General features: G+C 51.8%; 1 protein-coding gene across 3 annotated transcripts in view; it reads left to right on the top strand.

Moving 5' to 3' along the window:
* The window catches only part of Col13a1 (collagen type XIII alpha 1 chain), a 141,940-nt gene extending 121,593 nt beyond the window's left edge, over window positions 1–20,347 (top strand). For 2 of the 3 annotated variants that reach the window (XM_021173880.1, XM_021173878.1), the window contains 9 exons: window positions 922–963; window positions 1,749–1,775; window positions 2,140–2,220; window positions 7,360–7,413; window positions 8,338–8,391; window positions 9,330–9,365; window positions 15,017–15,103; window positions 18,561–18,599; window positions 19,962–20,347. In XM_021173880.1, coding sequence (XP_021029539.1) covers window positions 922–963; window positions 1,749–1,775; window positions 2,140–2,220; window positions 7,360–7,413; window positions 8,338–8,391; window positions 9,330–9,365; window positions 15,017–15,103; window positions 18,561–18,599; window positions 19,962–19,964 — 423 coding nt within the window. In that variant the 3' untranslated portion in view covers window positions 19,965–20,347. Of the gene's footprint in view, window positions 1–921; window positions 964–1,748; window positions 1,776–2,139; window positions 2,221–5,157; window positions 5,194–7,359; window positions 7,414–8,337; window positions 8,392–9,329; window positions 9,366–15,016; window positions 15,104–18,560; window positions 18,600–19,961 lie in introns of all 3 variants that reach the window. The other variant, XM_021173879.2, reaches the window with a different exon arrangement.
* The last annotated feature ends 526 nt before the right edge of the window (window positions 20,348–20,873 follow it).

The following is a 20,873-nucleotide window of genomic DNA, read 5'->3' as shown; positions in this document are numbered from 1 at the left end:
GGTAGAAACCTGAATCAGCTGGTCATATCACATCCATAGTCAAGAACAGAGAGCAATGAATATGTGCGTGCTCGCTCACTTACTCAGCTTCCTTTCTCCACCCATGCAGTTCAGGTACCCCTGCTTAGGGAATGGTGCTGCCCACAGTGGGCTAGCTCCTCCCCACGTCAATTCACTGTTAACCTACCACAGATGCGGCTGCAGGCCAACCCAAGGGAATAATCCCTCACTGAGAACAAAGGCTGTGTTCTCTACAAGGAGATCCCATGGAGCAGAACCACCACAGTCTGAGGGACATTGGTGTTTTCTTATCCGGCTTACATCCCTCTTGCTGCCCCTGCTCTCAAGGAAATGCAACCATCACTAGCCTATCCTACATCTCAGAGGAAATACTGTCACGGGCCTGTCCATTACAAACCTGGGCAGAGCTAGTCTTAAAGAACAGTCTACAGGGACATCTCAGCCTCCTCTGGCTTCAAATAACCGGTCTCGGCTCCCTTAAGCCAAGATCTCAAAAATCACATGTCTACCGGGTCCAGGTGACAGATGAGTGCCGAGAGGCCAGAGTTGAAGACAGCAGGGGGTGGAGTCTGGGCAGACTGGGGATCATGCCTTACCTAATGGGCAGGACTCTTACTCCTTTCCTGGGCTGTGCTTGCCATACGCTGCAGCATGGCACAAATCCAGGGCTAGCTAAGTACTGTCCTGGGGTAACCCGGAGGAGTAGATGATCTGGAGACATTTCCTGAAAATGTGTTCGGGCCAGCACTGTGGAAGGCCAACAGTTTGCCCTGAGTTCCTGTCCTAAGTCCCCTTCAGGGTGTGTACTGGCCTGATCTTCGGTGTCAATCCTATCCTCCCATGACCTTAGCTGGACCGGGACCATAACAGAGCATAACACAACTTCCTTTTGGCGTCTAGGTTCCCGGGCCGCCAGGGCCAGAGGGTCCTCCAGGACCTCCGGTAAGTATCAAGGACTCTGTAGCTTTTCCACCATTGTGGGTAGACTGGCGATGTTCTCTCCCTTGGCAGTCACAGAGCTCAACCTCCCCCTCCCCCATATCCTCCCACCCCAGAGAGAGTTTCACTTTCAGAAACCCCCCATCCTTCATCCCTCTCATCTTAAACATGTCATCCCAGTAGGTGACACACACCAGGGATCCCGGGCACAGCCTGGTTGACTGGCATGGAAGCCACAGGCTTGCTATGTCGTGTGCTCTGCCCAACACTTATTTAACCCTTTCTATCAGATGTCTGTCCTTGTCCCTTCCTCCTGTTACCAAGAAGATGCTTTTTTTTTTTTTTTTAAAGAAAGCAGCCCATTAAAACCTTTCCAGTTGGATACAAATAGAAGGTCCCGGACAGCTCATATGAGCAGATGTTGGTCTGCACCTCTTCATGGTCCATGATGCCTCTTACATTCTGGATCATCCATTCTACTAGCAGCAATTTTGATAGTGGACATCATTTAATGAAAGTTCAGGGCCCCACATATTAAGTGCTTGACATACCTCTGTTGTCTCTGATACCTCCTCTTCATGAGACCCCGAGTCAGCCACAGAGAGATTTTGTACCAGCCCCTGGCTGAGCAGATGGTTCTGACTCCACCCCAGGAAGCCCAGGCTTAGACCACGCCCACATTCCCTTTTACCCCTCAAGAGCTTAGACTCCACATCCCCCAACCCTTGCTCGTCTGTGGTCACCTACACGTGCCATTCTAATGCTCCTTGTTCTGACCCCAAACACAGGGCCTCCAAGGATTTCCTGGACCAAAGGTAAGGAAAGGTCATGTGACAGATATTGTGGGTGGGACACACTTCTGAGACCTAGCTAATCCATCTCCCTAAATGGCACCTTCTGAAAGGTGCAGCCAGCCTTCAGGGCAGAATGAAGTTCTGTAGTCCCTCTGACATCTGACTGCTTTTGGATGTGAAGTTCCCCATCTGCCTCTTGAACTCCATGGAATGGCTTGCTTAGCAAATGATCAGACTCTTGCCCCATCTCTCCAGGCCCTTCCCTCACCCTAAAGTATAACAAGACAGCCAACCCTAGCCTCCCAAGACCTCAGGACAAAAGACTGGGCTGTCTGTCAGCAGCAGACCCCTTCCGCTGACTCCTCCGAATTCCTTTTCCATGCAGGGAGAAGCAGGCCTAGAGGGCAGTAAAGGAGAGAAGGGCTCCCAGGGAGAAAAAGGAGACCGGGGGCCTCTGGGATTGCCTGTAAGTACCTTGGAGCCATGAGTCTTCTGGGGGGAGCTGTGCTGGTAGCCTTCTCTAGGCTTAGTTGCCCAGCAGGGACCAGGGAGTAAGAGGGACCAGGGAGGACGCAGGGAGGACGCTGCTCTGCACCTAAAGTTCCGAGCATTCCAGTGTGAGGGGGTTCTTCCTTTCATAGTGGGAATGAGTTCAGGCCCTCAGCATCTTGCCCAAGCCCAGTCTTAGTGCTACAACGATGTGAAGCTAACTGAGGTAGAGCCCGCACCTGAGGAACAATGTGATGAGGAATCAGAAAGGCCTGAGGCAAGCCGCAAGGCCTGCTGGGGCCTGACTTGGGGCCATAAAGGTGTGCTCTGAGAGGGTAAGCAGAGAAGACTTGAGGTTGTTGGTGCCATGAAGGTAGGCAATGGCTAGTCTCCTCTTCCCTCTCTTCCCCGAATAACCTCAAGGGAGACCCTAGCTCTGTTCTCTTATACGCTAGTCACAGCACCCAGGCATGTACAGAGTCAGCCCCGTGGTCCTTACAGGCCGAAGCTCCTCCCACAGCCCTGTGCTCTGAGTCTTCCAGAGCCCAAGGTCCCCTCATCAGCGTCTGAAGGCTGCTTCTGGGCTTCTGCCTGTCGAGAGGTATAGCCCGGGCTGACTGAGTCTCTGTCCCATCCTCCTAGTAGCCTGGTGGCTCTTCACATGTCACTTGTCATTTGCTGGCGGTCACTTGAGGTCACAAATGGTTAGTGGCCAGATTGAGCCCTAAGGTTGCTCATCTGTTGAAGCTCCAGGGGGGCTTCCTCTGTCTCCAGCTCCAGGCCAGTTCCTAACCCCAGGCAGCTGTAAACAGCAGAGGAACCATGGGAAACCAATTCTGTCACAGCAGACACACAGCGGAGGCCAAAGGGACAGTTTCTTTCACTGGTGCGGCAAGCACTGGTAGGAAGCTCAGAGGAGCTGACTCGCTCCACAGACCATGGAGAAGTGATAGCTTTAGCAGATGTTTTCCCACATCAGAAGCCGTGTCTGGAATGACTTAAGTACACACGGAAGTACCTTCCCGACCCCCTCAACCACAGGTCACCTGTTGTGCGCCTTCATGATGCCAACAACCCCAATAAATATGAGAGACTTCAGTTAGGGTTACCCAGGCCAGTAACCCAGCAAAATCTACGAAACAAACAAACCAACCCCTAAGCTTGTCCCTAGAAGGCCGTTCCCGAGGACTTTACGGGAGGCAGTAGGGACTGGCAGTGATTGTGGTGCCCTGGAGATCAAACAGACTTTCCCAGGGGAAGCCGTCTCTTGGCTCAGGTGGCCTTGGCCTTGGCGTGTTTGAATCTTTCTGCTGGATGCCTGGCCTTTCCTGGGTGGGTATTGATGCCAATAGCTCACCAAGGGCCCATGTCCTCTGACTCAAACCCCTCAAGTGCACTTGGCAGCAACATTACATCATTGCAAACCCATGGGTGCTCAGCTCCTGGCTGCTTCTAGGCTGCGCCTGGATGTCAGCGCTATGTGGTAGCAGGTAGCAGCCTCACCTCCAGGTCCGTCCTGCTGACATTCCCCTACCCCATCCTTCAACCAGTTTAGCCAGTGCACTGTGGAGTCTGTTGGAGCTTACCAAACATGCCTTGACCTGGGGCCCTGTCTTGGAGAGTTATGCAACTGAGCCAGCGTGGAACCTGGGCATCTGTACTGTGAATAGAACCCCAGGAGAGACAGCATGGGTACATACAGCCAGAGTTCAGCTCCTCGGCTCTGGCTTGGGGTCAAAGTCAGTTCCCAAATTGGTAGTCTCAACACTGAGAACAAAGCAACCACATCCTACCCTTTCTGAGGATGGAGCTCCACGCACTCCATCTTTCCGTCTCTCCCCTCACCTACCCCACCCTGAGGCTCATTTCTGAGTCTCAGTTGGAAGCAGTTTTTGAGAAGTACGTGCTTGCTGGCTAGGTATACCCTGCTGCCAACGCCAGAGACCACTTTAGACCCTGGCACTAGGAACAAAGTCCCCAACCCACCAAGTGCTTCATTGGTCAGCTGAGAGTTGGGAGGCCCCGGGTCACATGGGCTGAGTACGGTACAGGTTGGCAGCTGGAGACCTCTGGTCCTGCTAGCCTCTGTCTGTCAAAGGACTCTTGACTACAAGCTTGCGAGTGGACAGAATTTATGTCCTGACTGTCAAGTGCCAGAGACACGTCAAGCATGGTCAGTATTGTCATTCAAGGGCCAGCTCCGCCTACCCAGATAGAGCAGAACTATGCCTGCTTCTTACTCAGGTTTTTAAAAAAAAGTGTTGGGGCCAGTGAGAGGGTTAAGTGGGCAAAAAGCTGTTGCTGCTGAGCCTACAAAACTGAGTTCAGTTTCTGGAACCCACATGGTAAAAGGAGAGAACCAACTCCCGTAAATTGTACACACACACACACACACACACACACATACATACACATGCGCTAAAAAAATATAGAAGCAATTCTCATTGCTCCTAAGGGTTATAAGGTGCAGCATGGCCTATCTCTATACAAAAGAAGCCAGGGTAACACCCCTGCAGGATCCCCTCCGTGCAGTCTGCCTTGGGGAGAGACCGTAGCTCTGAAGCCACACGTACCTCCAAGGATGCCTTTCTGCACCCCCTTCCTGGAGCACTAAAGCACCCTGGGAAGAGAGGTTCCTGTGGGGTGAGGAGAGAGAGGGGGACAAGAGCTGTGGAGGGTCAGAGCATCTGTCCTCATGGTTCACGCCAACTCAGCAGCCGGCCACAGCCCTTGGTGTCTCCGTGTTCCTGTCCGTCTCCGTGTAAACACACCCACTGTCCTCCCCATCGTTTATGGCATTTGTGTCTGTCCGTCTGGAGTCACCGCTTTACTCACCTCCCCTCCCCCATTGTCTCCTTTTTCTCCCTCCCCCACCCCTCCCCTTTCTTTTGGTCAAACTGTGCCCTTCGTCCAGGGAGCTTCAGGTTTGGACGGCAGGCCTGGGCCACCGGTGAGTGTCATTACTCCATTGCCCCACCCCCACCCCATCCCTGTCTGGCCTATGATCCCTCTTGTCTATCCTGCTGTGGCCTTGTTCGCTCCCCAACCCCAACCCCACCCCCAACCCCTGCAGTGATAGGGACTGTGTTTAGTCCTTCCATAGACACCAGAAAGTCCCCTCTATGTCGACATCAGAAGTGCCCTTTGAGCCATCTCGGCCACTGAGAATGAACACCCAGGACATGCCAAGCACGGGGCAATAAAAGTCACTCTAGCAACAGTGACCCTGATGCTGAGACCAGCCTGGGAACCCTACCCTGGGGCTTGAGCCAAGATGTGTCCCTGGCAAACACAATTGTCTGTGTGTGACCTTCACGCTGTGCTGTTGTCATACTGTGACGTCTGTCCACCTCCTGTCTGCCTGTGAGCCTCCTGGTCACATGTAGTCACCCTTCCCAGAGTTTTTGTGCAGGAGTATAGAAGGGCCAGTATAGGTGTAGCACATAGGAGCCTGGAGGCCTGTGTCAGCTCCTGTACCTGGGTGTGTTTTAACCACATCTTTCACAGTGGGTGGCACCCAAGCCACCCTGCAAGCACAAAAAAAGGGTCTGTAACAGCAGGTGAAAGACACCGGGACCCTCTATTACCCCGTCCCTCCTGATTCCAGACAAGAATTCTTGCTATCTCATCTGCAGACACAAAGCCCTGTAAGGCCACAGGAAACACCCCTCTACTTTACCTCCACAGAGCATCCTGTGGAGTTGCCAGCATTGGTTCTAGTAGTTGGTTCAGGGCACAGGACTTCCTAGCTTGGAAGCCATGCCAGGGCTGTATGCCTGGCTACACCTTGATGACTGTTTCTAAGGCCCATCGCCCAGGAGTCAAGTTAGCTGGCTGGAGCGCCATATGGGAGAGAAGGTATTCAGACAGGTTGTAGGACAGAGCCTAGAACTCTCAGAAGTAGGAAGACCACACAAGCAATGCAGGAGAGCATCGCCTTACCAAGTGCCAATTCTGTCTCCTTAGTAAGAGTGGGCCAAAGAGCATCCTGGGCTGACAGTAGCTGGAGGTCAGGTCCAGCATTTGCACATTTATCCATGGAGGCCTTGAGACAGATTCCTTAGTTGATCTTCTAGAGTTACAGAGCTGAAGCCTGGGTCAGTCTGTGGAGGCTTTTCAGTACTGAGGAGTCTGGGACATGGAGGCCGGGAGCCTGCCCCGAGTGAGCTGCCACTGTGGTCCGCATTCTGTTCTCTTCCTCTTCACTGCACAGAGGACACCCAGAACCTCTCCTAGCTCTGTTGATTTTCTGTGACAGTTATCTGTATTCTCCCATATACTCACATCCTACCTTCCCCAGGTACACTCAGGGTATTGGACAGCATCCTCCTAAGCCCCGCCCCAGAGTCTGATCTGAGTAGGGACACATACTGACAGGCTGATAGACAGGAGGCTGTGAAAGAGAGGTTTGGTCTAGTTTGGATGTGCATATGGGAGCCTGGGGAAAACGCATGCTGATTCTATAGTAAGCCCAGCTCTGACTCCAAGTCAACACCAGAGTACTACGGTACCTCGCAGCTCCCTGGGACCCTCAAGTTAGGAGAGAGCCTGCTCCTATTCCCCAAGGCCAGTGTAGTTCTGATATTGGAGGATACTAACTCATGACCCTGTCCCTCAGGCCTAGGAATCTGTAGGGTCTGCAGTGGGTTGGGGGAGGGGTGCTGGATGGCTCTCTCACGCCTGCCTCTAAGTGTGTCTCCTCATCAGTCTCTGTGGCATGAAGACCCTCCCGCTGCATGTGGAGCTGTGACGGCAAGGGGGTGCCGGCCCTAAGACCCCTGACTCCTGGGATGGGGGTCACCTCCCTCCCTGGTGCTTGTTGGTGGCAAACCAAGCAACCGTTCTTCTGGTTTCAGCCTTGGCAGGCTTGGCCGTGATGTAAGAGGTTTTCCTTCGTGAATCTGGCTCCGAGGACTCCGGGCGAAGGAGCTGTCCTTCAAGGTCCCTAAATCCAAAATGGACCATGGCCAAGGCAAATGGCCTCCTCGAATGAAACCTGGCTTTGCCAATCCTGAAAACCGGGGCTCCGGCTTTGCACATCTTCAGGTCCTGGGTGGGGTTCTCGGGGCTTCCCCAAGCAAATGATCCTTAAACTCTGCTTCCTTCACCTCCCCAGGGTACTCCAGGACCAATCGGGGTTCCAGGCCCAGCCGGACCAAAGGGCGAAAGGGTGAGTCCTTTGTGAATTGGGAGCTTGGGAAGCCAGGGAAGAGGATGACTCCAGGCTGGTTCATCCCTTGCGCCTGGGACCCAGCCCCAGGGACCTCATCTTCACTCATGGCTGCCCTCATAGCAGCCTGGAGGAGAGGAACCCCTCTGGGGAAACAGAAGCTTGGGTGAGATGGAAAAGCTCTTTTGCTGGTGCCTTGGCGTGGTGTCCCTTAGGGATGCCTGTCTGTTCTGCTCATTTAGAGAAAGGGTATGGGACAGAAGGGGACTTAGAACGTCCCCAGAGGACGTCAGAAAACCAGGGTGTCTGGCAGGGTTCTCACCATTAGTGTTGAGTAGCCACGGCCAAGTCACACGGTATCGCAGAATGGGTGGCGTAAGAGGATGGAACAAGACTCAGCTCAGTGTGGGAGGACTCTGCCCCCCACTCAGCCAGGTTCCCACACACCCAGCAGGATCAGTCATCCCTAGTGGGCAGACTCTGTGCCGATCAATCCACCCCCGTGGAGCATCTGTGACAGTTCTCTGTCCACACCTCCTCCCTCTGCCCTCTGCTGTCCCAACAGAGCCCTGTGGTGGGGAAATGGGTGGCTTCTACAGAGACCAAGAGCTTCTCTGAGATCACTGGTGCCCTGGGGAAAACCAGGATAGCAACTCCAGGATGACGACACGGGCTTAAGAGAAGAAATCAAAGCTCTTCTCTTGCTATCTCTGGGCCCACGGTCTGGTCTCCTTCTCATGCTGCCTAGTCCCGTCAGGAAGACGGCTGTACTGGAGAGCCAACAGAAGGACCCTTAGACCACAGCTTGCCTCTCACACACTTCAGTTCTCCTAGGGTCCATAGAGATTTTCCCCATAGGGGACAAAGTAGGAAGAGAGCCAGCATGGCCGGGAAGGGCTCACAGGGCATCTTTCTCTCTTTCAGGGCAGCAAAGGCGACCCAGGGATGACGGGACCAACAGGAGCAGCTGGGCTGCCTGTGAGTCTACAGGAACTAGACCGTTTCCCCTCTGTCCATCTCTCCTCCCAACTAGAAGCAGGATCAAAGCACACAGCCCAGATTCCAGAGTCCATATGTGGGGCCACAGGAGAGGCTGCCCAGAATTAACTGGGGATGAGCTAGAAGTTCCTGAGGGGCAGTGCAGGGGACAGGTGCTCATCACAGGGACCACCACCTGTGTAACCACATGTCTGGAACTTTCCACCATAGCCCCTGTGCTGTACGGTAGAGTCCCAAGTGGCTATGCCTCCCTCCACTTCTGCCGTCCAGGACAGACAGCCTCAGATCCAGAGCTGCCACAAACCAGAAAGGAGGTTCTGGGCCTTGAAGACCAAGCTTGGTTTTTCCATCTGCAGTGCATTTGTCTGCAGCTTTGTTACAAAAGCCAAGTGGCTGTCTCACGGAACCTGGATTTTGTTTCCCATCCACCCGAGGTTCATGTGCACAGTGACTAACTATGCACTAACTAAGCGTGTCTGCGCCGGTCAACGCTTAACACTTAGTCCCCTAGGGTATTCTGCACCTTAAAAGATGCTCGGAGAAGCAGTGAAGCAGTGACCTAGCAAGGGAGCCATGGGAATATTCAGCCCTAAGTAGCCCCTGCATAAAACTCACCCCTCCCTCACCCCATGAATCGTTCCCAGAAGAACGCAGCAGCCAGGCAGGACATGGGCTACACGCAGTGTAAGAAAACCTAGAACCTTGTGCGTGGCTTTGCTCATAAACCCGCGTGCCTCTTGGTCAGATTCCTCGATGCATTTGCTTCTCTCGCCCGTCTGTAAAATGGGAGTAGCGAAACCCATCTCCCCTGAACTGAAGCTCATTAGCGACATTTTCTAAGCCCAAAGGAAGGAGGACTTCATGGCTGTTTCCGTGTTTCCCCATTAACACGTCTTCATTTCTCTGATTTACCGCAGGGTTTACATGGACCACCCGGGGACAAAGGAAACCGGGTAAGTCTGAGCTCTCGTGCTCTGCATCTGGTTACTAACGTCTTCATGATGGGATGGAATGATCAATTGGAGACTCCTGACCTAACAGGACAAATGCTCTTTCCCTATAAATCATCCTAAATTGAAAGGCTTTCTAGCGAGGGGCTCCATGCCATACACGCAGGGAACCTGAGGCCCAGTACTGCGGTTGAAGCCAGTATTTCTCATTTCCAGAGAAGGCTCAGTGAATCCCACAGCAGCCATCAGATTAGCATGGCCATCTAGTAACAGGAGCCTCTCATCCAGCTCTCTCTACGTTGCCCTGATAACCGGCCCCTTAGTGATATTTTTAGATCCATCGTCACCTCATCTTTGCCTCCTGAAACTGAGATTTGTCAGGCATTCCAGGCCACTATTGGTGACTGAGAAAATAAATTCCAGCTCTGAGAACAGCCAGCCAAGCCCTAAAAAAAAAAAAAAAAAAAAAAAAAAAAAAAAAGAGCATATCCCAGCTGCTGTTCCTCTTGGAGACTTGGCAGGGAATGGAACGGACTGCACTCCCCAAATCCTCCCTCCTCCCCTTGGCTCCTGCGGTCCTCAGAAGGATTCGTTAAGTGTCCCCAACCATAGGCGTATAATGGTCATGGCCTTGGACATTTGGGTCCAGCAGCAATAGTCTAACTACATCTGGCCAAGAGACAGAATCCTCTCCATCACCTCCTCCAGGGCCCATCTGTGTGCAATGCACACACCCTAGACCGTGGTTCTCAACCTTCGGGCCGAGACCATTTGGAGGTCAGATGACCCTTTCAGAGGGGTCGCCTAGAACCAACCGAAAACACAAATACTCACATTATGATTCATACGGTAGCAAAGAAAGTAGCAATGAAAATAATTTTTTGGTTGGGGGTCACCACAACATGATAACCATATTAAAGGACCACAGCATTAGGAAGGTTGAGCACCGCTGCCTTAGAGGACCAAGAACATCCTCCAGCAGGCAGCGAAGTTCAAGGACCTTACATGGCAAGGCACGGAAGGAACAGGCAAAGGGCCACTGTCCAAAACAATGGGATATGGTGAATTGAGTTTCCCGGTGAGACAGAGGCAGAGCACATGGATTTCGGAACCTGGGTGATCTTTGACCATTGATGTTGGTCAGAACGTGTTCCAGGAACAGAATCTATCAGAATCTGTATGTTTCTATCTGGCCCCAATTAAATCCATCATCCTTGATGGATTAGCTGGGCACTTCTAAACCCCCAAGGCCTCCTCTCCAGCAGCCACACAAAGGCAAGGCAGCCTGTCCCCTAAAACCTACGAACAAGTGAGAGAAAGCAGGGCCACCCCTACCAAACCGTCAATGGTGAGGCTTCATGGAGCCCACGACAATGACCTAATCCACTTTCAGTGGTGTGGCTGGTCTCTGAGTCTACCAACCTGATCATTCCATTTCCTCGTTGGTATACAGACCTTCTTAACTCCTAACTTCTAAAAATTCCTAATGTGTTCTGGTTCTCTTTATTACACTCGATTCACATTTTTTTCAAACCTTTCTCTGCTGGCTGGAGGCGCTGGAGCAGTTGAAATGAAGACAATGCTTCTGCCATAGAGAGGAGGCAGGGTTGGTCGGTGAGGGGCCCTTGTCACGGAGCGGGGGAGGATGAAAAAAATGCACCAGGCTGCTGTCTCTGATGCTAAGCCATCATCTATAGAGGCGCCAGGCATTGTGGGGAAATTTTTCTCCCGTACTTCCCCTTCCTGCTCTTTGATAGTTTCTCCAAATCCTAGATAGAATGTCCCATCTTTGGAGTCAAATTCAAGGACTGAGGGTATAGCTCAACTGGGGAAATTGTTTGCTTTGAGCCCTAGGTTCCAGTTTAATACTTCACAAAGCTCAGTGGGTACCACACACCTGCAATCGCAGCACGCAAGGGGTGGGGGAGTACAAGACGGGGGGATCGGGGAGTCATGCTCATCTCTGGCTCCATCTCTGGCTCAGAAATCCAAGGAACAGAAGGTCAAGCTCAGAAAGGCAGCGAGGCGCCACACAGAGGGCCAGATGAATTGTCCCAAACAACAGGCTTCAAATCAGGGAGCAACAAATTTTTCTCACCCAAGAGAGTCAGTTCTCAGGATGCCAGATGGACAGGAAAAAGACACTCGGAACCTCAGCCACCTCATCCAGGCCTCTGAGCCACCAGCCCTAACGGGGCCTAGAGGGAGGTGTATGATAGATACGCTTTGATCCAGGCGACATGTCAGAGGCTGAGGCAAGGTTCAGAGTGTCACCTGGGAAGTGATGCTGGAGATACCCGGTGCTCCTCCCTGTTCACCACAGGCAGCCCTCACAATTTGCCCTCATTGAGCTTTGCCTTATCCTGCCTGGGGAATCCACTAGAAACCTGTTCCATCTCACGTGAACCAAGACACAGCCTTATGATTTTACTGTCGGGCTGGCAACATGGCCTCAAAGGCAGAGGTGCCTGCCACCAAGCCCGACAGTCTGAGTTCAATTCCCACGTGGGAGAAGGAGAGAACTGACTCCCATTAGTTACACACACACACACACACACACACACACACACACACAATTATACTATTGCATGTCATACCCAAAACTGGTCCTACACCTCTTTCCTGTTCACGGAATAAGGAAAGACCATGTTACCCGATGGGCAAAGACAGAATTCCAAACAGGAAGCCTGCTAAGGACACACAAGACCATCAAAGGGGTGTGTGGGGGGGTGCTCTGCTACACCTCCTACACATGCCCTACCTTGTCTCTGAGTGACTCAGTAAACTTGGGCCAGGAGTCCTATTTACAACAAAAACACTGGTCAGTGCCACACATGGCCCCTCAAGCCTGTGATCCCAGCATCTGGGAGGTAGAGGCAGAAGGGTCAGGTGTTCACAGTCCCCCAACTACATATCAAGTGAGAGGCTAGTCTTGGTTATAGGAGAAGACTCAGTTGAAACAGCAATGAAAAGAGGTCAAAGTGTAAGGTGCCCACTCTGGCAAGGTAATTACCAGGACATGGTTTGATTGGTTGTTACCACAGAACTGCCTGCAAGCCAGCCAGCGGAAAAAGTCCCAGCATGCTGAGCCACTTCCACCTCTGCTGTGTCTGGGGATGGGGGAGTGTGTCGGGGTGCATGCATGTCTTGCTCCCTGGGTCCTTCTGCCCCTCCTTTCTCTCCCTCTCTAGCCTCTATAGCCTCAGTCTATCTCTTATTTCCTCTTCCTTTCCCTCAACATATGCACCCATTAAACCCCCACAGCCCTCATCCTTCCCCCGCCTTCTGGCTCATGTCAGTCCTTCACACTCATCAGGAATGTGGGTCACTGTCTGCCCCTCCCCTCTTACCAGCTGGAGCTGGGGGTGGGGGCATCTCTCGTATGTTTCAATCTGGGGTAGGCAGGAGGGGACATGTAGGTAAAGCAGTAAGTCTAGAATCTTCTAGAACACATGATGTGGGGGTGATGCCTTATAGTGTGAGCAGCGTACACTCTGACCTTCAGGCAAATCTTCTAAGGCCCTGAACCACCCCTTCAGCAGCCCCACCCATATTCTTCATTGGGAAACTACTCATGACTCAGAAGATGAGGGCCTCAGGCCCAAGGACACCTACCCCTAAGGACAAGGACCTGGGTCTTCCCATTCCAAAGAGCTGGTGCCCCAGCTTGTCCACACTAAGGGAATCCTCACGCCCGGGTGGTTTCATTGGTGGGTGTGCCTTTGATCCAAGGACTTCGCTGCCTGGGCACACACTCACTAACCCTTATCACTCTGAAAAGCCATTCAGAGTGACAATATGTGGGCAAACTACAAACATCACTGGAATTTACAACAAACAAACAAACAAACAAACAAACAAACCTGGGTTCATGGTCAAAGGTCTGGGAAAACATCAGTACTACAGCCACTTACAAATGCAGGAACACCACAGACAGGACAAGACCCTCCCGGGGAGCATCTGTTCCCATACTAGGTAGCAGGAGACGTCATCACCACAATGGGCTGACATCACCCTCCATTACTGAGAAATACGGCATCCCGCCGGTTATCATCTCTTATACATAAGGTCATGCAATAATTTGGGGAGCAAATGTAACGCACCCATTTTACAGGTGAAGAAACAGGAGTTCAAAGTTAGTAACTGGCAGAACTCACCAAGCCTTTGGCCTCCCCCTGATGGAGCAGCCATATACAAATCCCGAGGCATGAGGCCATCCATTTCCACAGAGGGAAGTGTCTGGGGACACCCCGAAGGTCACTCATGGCCCATTTTTAAAGAACCGAGACATATGAAAATTTAACTGCAAATCCATTTCCAGATGATGTCATTTCCAGAGGCCCCAGAGCCCTTCTGTAGATGAACCCCAACACATAAAGACGGGGTTCACTTAGGAGCAGGATTTTCAGAAACAAATGAACTCCCTGAGCCAGCTGGAACAGAGTGTGCCAAGATGCACTTACAGAGGTCAGAAGACAACCTGGAAATCGCCTCTCTCCTCCTGCCTCTTGGGGATTGGCCTCAAGTGGTCAGGCAAGGTAGTGGGCACCTTTACCTGCTTAAGCACCACATCACAGCCCAGCAGGGCAGCTTCAAGTAGTGATGGTGTGAGACAATAATAAATCAGAGACAGGGGGCTGGAGAGATGGCTCAGTGGTTAAGAGCACCGACTGCTCTTCCGAAGGTCGTGAGTTCAAATCCCAGCAACCACATGGTGGCTCACAACCATCTGTAAGGAGATCTGACCCCCTCTTCTGGGGTGTCTGAAGACAGCTACAGTGTACTTACATATTGTTAATAAATAAATCTTTAAAAAAATAAATCAGAGACAGACACAGCATATGGAGGATCAGCTGAGACTCTGCACAGCACACACATGTGTGCAGTCATGTATGCACGTGCCTATAGCGGGGCTCTGATTACAGTTACCTTGTCTCCTGAGGAACTGTCACGAGCATGAGAACTAATTGGGACAAGAAGGGGGCCAGAAAGTTAAGAATGTGTCCTGCGCCTCCATGGGACCCAAGTTTGGCTCCCAGCGTCCACATCGGCCAGACTACAACCACTGTGACTCCAGTTCCTTGAGCCTCTGATACTCCTGGCCTCCACGGACACTGGCACTCATGCGCGCGTGTGTGCGCGCGCGCGCGCGCGCGCACACACACACACACACACATATACATGTATATAAAAAGAAAATAAATCTTAATTGGGACAAGAGGGTCTCAGCCCAAAGCTCTTCAAGATTAAATGCTCAAAGATATAGAAAGTACACACGTGCGCTCGCGCACACACACACACACAAACACGCACACCATCCTTTGCTAGTTTTAAGAACAGCAAAATTGGGCACCACAGTCCTAGGTGGCCTCTTCCACTTCGGCTCAGAGATGACCCTGCTCCGGCCTCCCTCTCCTCTCTCTCCTTTACCCTCCTCCTTTGCCAAAACCCTAGGCACTCATGCCCACTCAGGCGGGTGTGTCCCATAACCCCACGGGAATGCTGACTTAATTAAGAAAGTCTTCTTTTCGCTCCGCCCTTTTATGTATCATTTTCTCTCTCTAATGTTAACATGTGAACGATCCTAAAGTTTTGATGATGTGTTGTTGTTGTTTTTCCCCCCTTCTTACCTCCGACTAAACCATTGCTCACAGGGGGAGAGGGGGAAGAAGGGCTCTAGAGGGCCTAAAGGGGACAAGGGGGACCAAGGAGCACCTGGACTAGACGCCCCCTGCCCGCTGGTATGTTTCTCCGTTTCTTGCGCGCATAGTTCTGAGTTTTTCCCCCCCAGGGTTGCAGGTTGGAAACAAAAGAGGCCAAAAGCTCTGAGGAGCCTCACGCCACAGATGCCACCAAGCCTGCCTGTGCCTTGGCAGTCCAGCCTGCAGAGGGTGGGCCTCAGAGCCACAGCTGCAAGCCATTCTGCTAAATCCCTGGTCTTTGAGTCCCCTTCCTTTGAAGATTCAGAACAATGGATGGGTGGAAGGAAGGGAACCCGCAGGGTCTGGGTAGAAGGTCTCAGGCTCTGTCCCCAGCGTGCTTTGCCAACCCACCCTAGTGTTTATGGCACGCAGATTTGTGACCTCTGTTGCATGGCCACCTCCGTGGCCTGCAGCTCTAACTGTCCTGAATCCGCACTCAGGTCCGGATGCAAGACCCAGGTTAGTCTCCTGAGTTCTATACTGTGCAGAATAAGGTCAGACAAGGGGCTTTTCATGCACTACTGCCCAGCTAAGCATGGACTAATATGTCCATGATCTTATCATATCCAGTAGCCCAGCTAAGACCCAGGAAGCTGCAGCCTCAAATCTGTAGATAGCCCCAAGCAGCCTTCCCAACAAGCCAGCAACTGATGACTGTGGCCCATCAGCCTGGCTTCTTAAGGAACCTCTCAAAGCACTAGAAGCCCTGAAAGGCATGCTGCTGGCAAGCTGGGGTTGTCTGTGGTTGTGCCTGGAAGGGACTGCAGTACAGAAGCTGGCTGTGTTCTATCGATGCACTTTCGCTAATATGTAATAGCCTCAGGGTCTGCATCCTGGCCTGGGTAGGACTGGACCCATCCCACTCCACAGCTGGAGGTGGCTGACTCTGACCTCCGTAATCACCATGGTTGGTTTTATGAACAGGGCCACCGAGGTTTTAAAGGAGAGAAAGGGGAGCCGGGGCTACCAGGGCTGGACGGACTGGATGCCCCATGCCCACTGGTATGGCATTTCCCTCCCTTGCCTGCGTGGCCAGTTTGGGCTACCCCACGTGTGTGGTGTGTACCCGCGTGCCTCCTGATCCTCTTGCTCTGCTCTCCCAGCTCCTCCTTGCTGACCAGGAGTCACCTTGCCTAGAACGTTAGTGGCTCCCAGCCTTGTCACCCTCTTGCATGCAACGTGCCCAGTGGCATTTTCTTGGCATCCTCCTGTAACTGCTTCTGAAGCACCGCCCCATCATCCCACCCACCCCAAAGCCAGTCTCGGCTGCATTGCATCCTCATTGCCTGGTGACTGCTTCTAGAACATTCTGGAAGCTAGGGAAGCGAATGAGTTGGGCAGGCTTTTTTTAGAACTGATTGCTTTGCCTCTGCACAGTGCACTTAGCCCTGAATATACAAGCTAAGCAAACTAACAAAACACAGGAGTGAGCTGCCAGTCACCTGCTTCCCCTGACGCAGACCGGGACCTACCCCACCCCACAGTTTGGCAGGGTCATGGGGTTGTTTCTGGGCAGAGAAGTTCTATAATTAAGGTGGTGGTAGAGACCACCCTGTCTATTCTTCCAGGCTAGATCCCCTTGTGATAGCCCAACGGTCACCATCAGAACTAGATTATGGTCCAGCATCAGATATTAGATGCTAAAGACCCAGAAGGTTCTACTTAAGGTAGCTAGCTCACTATGAAGCGAGAGGTGGAAAGGTCTAGAATGTAATTAGGAGGAGGTAGGTGGTGGTCAGGTATTCCCAAGATGTCTGGAACTAAAACCTAGGAGCTGTTTTCCCCCCACGCCTAGTCCTGCTCTGGATGGTGACTTCCTATGTTGACTTCCTAAGTATCTATATGATCCTCTCAGCTAACTATAAAAGAAACAGAGGCAACGCTTGACCCTGCAGGCACGGGTCCAAATGTTCCTGCTTGCCTTCCATTTCCCCGAGGAGATCCAGAGGCTGCGGTCACCACCCAACTCCCAGCCTCAAATCCTCCACCCTGTCACTCAGGACTTCTCTTTGGTTGATACAGTTCCTCGAAGGGCACCAGAGATGTCTTAGGCCACAAGCACAACAGAGCCAGCATAGGTCACGCGAACAGAGTAGCAAACCTGCTGACGCTGCTGGCCCACCTTCACATCCCCAGTGTGCAGTGTGCATGGCTGCCTTGCTCGACTTCCAAAGCACTTCCATTCATTAAAACTGGGTCTTTCCTAGACCGTGGTTATGCCCTGCCCCCATCCCACCCTTCACGTCCCCCACTCTCCCCCACCCCCATCTGTGTGCTCTCAGTTCTTCAAAGGCTCCTTCTTTTCGCCCTCTGCCTACTTTTCCACTGTGCCCTGCCACCATCCATGTCCCGAGGGAAATGCCCTCAAAGGCCCCTCTCCTCCACAGAGTTTGTGTGTAGTGTGCCGGACTGAGGCAATGGGGTGACTTGGCATGGCATGATGGACTGCAAAGGGGACAGAGGGTCGCCATGAAACTGAAATGCATGCCCCCTACAGTCCTTTCCGAGCCCAGAGGGGACAGATATCATTTGACTATTCAAAATGATATCTGTCCCAATAATGATGTGTTCTTTGTCTTGGACTGGCAGAAATGGGGTACAGGAGCTATTGGCAGAACTTGAACTCGTGCTAGGTTTCTTTGGGCTGGGGCAGTAGCTGCAGCATGCTGGGTGATTGGGAGGTTCCCAGCTGGGTGGGTGGAGGAGACCCTAGACTGTAATTCTAGGATGGGACTAAGACCTAGAACTCTTAAGACACTACCTGGCCCTCCCCGCCAGCTGGCCTCTGGAAGATGCCTGGGTGGCTTCAGGATGTGCTAGAGAGGACAGAATGTCAGGCCCAAGAAGCCTGGTGAGGGTTCCCTTACACAGGCAGTACCCAGAGGCTGCTGCTGCCTTGCCTCAGAGAGAGCGCACAGTTTCCCACCCTGATAATTCATTTCCCTCCAGATTCCAGGGTGTATCAGAGGCAGGGTCAGAAAGACATCTCAAAATCATGTTGCAATCCCCCTGGGGCTGTGTGTCTCTTACCAGCCCCTGTTCCCACCCACTACTGACCAGTATCTGGGACTATTTGGATGACATCTCCCACTGCTTAGGAAGAGAGACGAGCTCAGGCAGGCTGGGGGCCCCCGGAACACCATCCCATCCCCACCAGGTTTGCAGAGGAAGGCCAGGAGGTCCACGTGCTGAGTGACCTGAGTTCTTAGCACTCCACCGAATCTGAGTTGTGGGCATCTATCTGTGCTGGCTGACCCCACGGGCCACAGTAGCCTCTCTTAGCCTTGCCCTGCAGCAGCGACACTGGGCATTAACCGAAGGGAAAACGGTAGCATCTAAATGCTTCCCTCTTCCAAGATTCTGACCCAGAGTAAAAATGGAAGCAGACAGCAGTGGTAGGCCATGCCCCACCGAGGCTATGGAAATGTTTATGTCCTTGTCACCTGTTGCTCAGACAACTATCTCAAGAGCCTAAGCGTTCTCTGCTTCCTTGCAGGGAGAAGATGGCTTACCAGTCCAAGGCTGCTGGAACAAGGTAAGATCCCCAGAAGGCCATGCAGCTCGGGGTCAAAGGTGCTGCTCTCTCTCAACAGTGCCAAAAAGTTGGCAGTTTCCCACCTGCTTTTCTGCAGATGAGACAGGAAGATGTGAGTGGGTCAAGAAAGTTGCTACCTCACCAGCGGTTAGCTGATGGGCGGGGGCAGGGCATTAAACATCTCATTGCACACACCTGCAGAACACTTAGAGACATTTTAAGGAACTAGGTATATAGATCAGTTAATAAGAGTGCTTAGCATGCTCAAAGCCCTGGGTCTGATTCGCAGCGTAAATCCTGCATGGTGCTACGTGTACGTAATCTCAGCATCCACTCACCTAGGAGACGGAGGTGTCCCGAGCACCAAGATATCAACAGATTTAAAATGCCCTTGTCATTTGCCATTATTAAAGCAGTCAGCTTAATACTATAGGGCCATCCCTCTCAGCGCAGCTGCCAAGTCACAGAACTCCCCACAGCCTAAGGGCAGAAGCCTTCCTTAGTCCTTAGGATCCGCAACCGCATGGTGGGCAGCCGCGCATGCGTGCCGTCTCCCTGCACCTCCCCTCCCCCTCAGCATCTTCTCAGCCCCCCACCACCACCACCAAAGTTATCAGTATGTCCTCATTGTAGGGTTTAAGACCCCGCACTCACAAGACTTTGTACTTAGCCAGTCCAGCCCTATGCCACTAACTCTGAATGGCAGAGATGGCTCAGCACCCCATGCCCCAACCCTCGAAATCTTGTTGATGTACAAATCTGGGGCAAGTAGGGAGACAAACAAGCCATCAGACCTAGACTGAGCACCTAGCTACCGAAAGTACTCACAAGCCAAAGAAAGGAAAAAAATTCAGCATTGAAAGGGCCATGTCTCCCAAGAATCTGCATTCCCTTCAGCCATAAATCCATTAAATAAAACCCTCCCCTGTCCCCAAAGAAAGATACTCCTGGTAAGCAGGGCATGGAACATGTTGAGCTTAGCAAGGGAGCCACAGCTGTTGTCCAGAGCTACAGCATGTTGGAGGCGCATCTAAAGAAGCCTAGGTCTGCTGGATAACAACACCACAAAAGACTTCTGGACACATGTAGTGAATAGCGCGGTTTCCAAGACAGCGTAGAGAGACTGCCCTCTAGTGGCCGCAGAAGGGAGTAGCTTCAAGGTGAAAATGGGGGGTTTCCCTTCTGGGAGTGGGCGTACCTTACAGTCCTAAGGAGGGTCTTCCCTCTAGCGAGTCTAAAGTTCCACACTTCCCTATCAGAGGTTCCGAGGAACCGAAGACAAATCCACCTCCTCTCCTCTAGGGGAGGCAGCATTCAGTGCTCCTGAAACTAACTATCCGTTGTTCTGGTTTTGTTTTGCAGTGATGCCTCTAACCTGGGACTGGCCTGTGTGTGTTTGTATATAGGATATTTATTTTTATACAGTTTTCACCTTTTGAAAATGCCCAAACTATGATGCATCTTACAGATCATTAAAAGAGAAAGAAGAAAAGCCTGCAGATTTTGTACAGGAAATAACCCCTTTCCCTTTTGGTTTACAAGACATTTTTGTATAAATCTGTTTCTAATACACTTTCTGTCTGTGCGTCTGCTCCTAATGTTGCATGATATTTGTGCACACTTACTAAATATCACAGCTTCATAAATTATTGTGTTCCAGTGCCAAAGGGGGCCCGCCAGCATAGAGGTGCTGTGAGCTTATGTGCGAATTCACAAAATAAAAGCCGTGGAGGTCGGTGTTTGCCAGACTGCATGTGTCTGACAATATTTTAAATTTTAACTGATGGTCATTATTATAAGAAAAAAATAAAACGTGGCAATTCATGATCCTGGTTAATCTCTAAATTAAATCCATTCTGTCTTGTGCAAGCAAGAACCCGCAGAAGTGTGGAGCAATGTTGGGAAATGTTAGTTTCAAAAAAAAAAAAAAGGACAGTGTTGACTTATTTAGGACATTTTCCCTAAGTTATGGGCTAAATGCACCTGAGTACTGAGGGTTCAGCAGTACCGAGGCCCCTGGGGGCTGCAAAGGCGACTTCATGCATTGCTTCAGGTTTGGGTAGGGCTTCTGGCCATTTTAGTCCCTCTTCCCCACCCCCCAACACCTCTGTACCGTTTCTGTTGCTGTGATAAAATGCCATAGCTCAAAGCGGCTTAGAGCAGCAAAGGGTTAATTTGGGCTCACGGATCCATGGGGGGGGGGGGGAGTCCATCATGTCAGGGAGCTACAAGAGCAGGAAGCTGTTCACATTTCATCCATACACAGGGAACAGA

This window comes from Mus caroli, chromosome 10 (assembly GCF_900094665.2).
Source record: "Mus caroli chromosome 10, CAROLI_EIJ_v1.1, whole genome shotgun sequence".
NCBI lineage: Eukaryota > Metazoa > Chordata > Mammalia > Rodentia > Muridae > Mus > Mus caroli.
The sequence above is the reverse complement of the archived record's forward strand: the minus strand, read 5'-3'. Positions and strand labels throughout refer to the sequence as shown.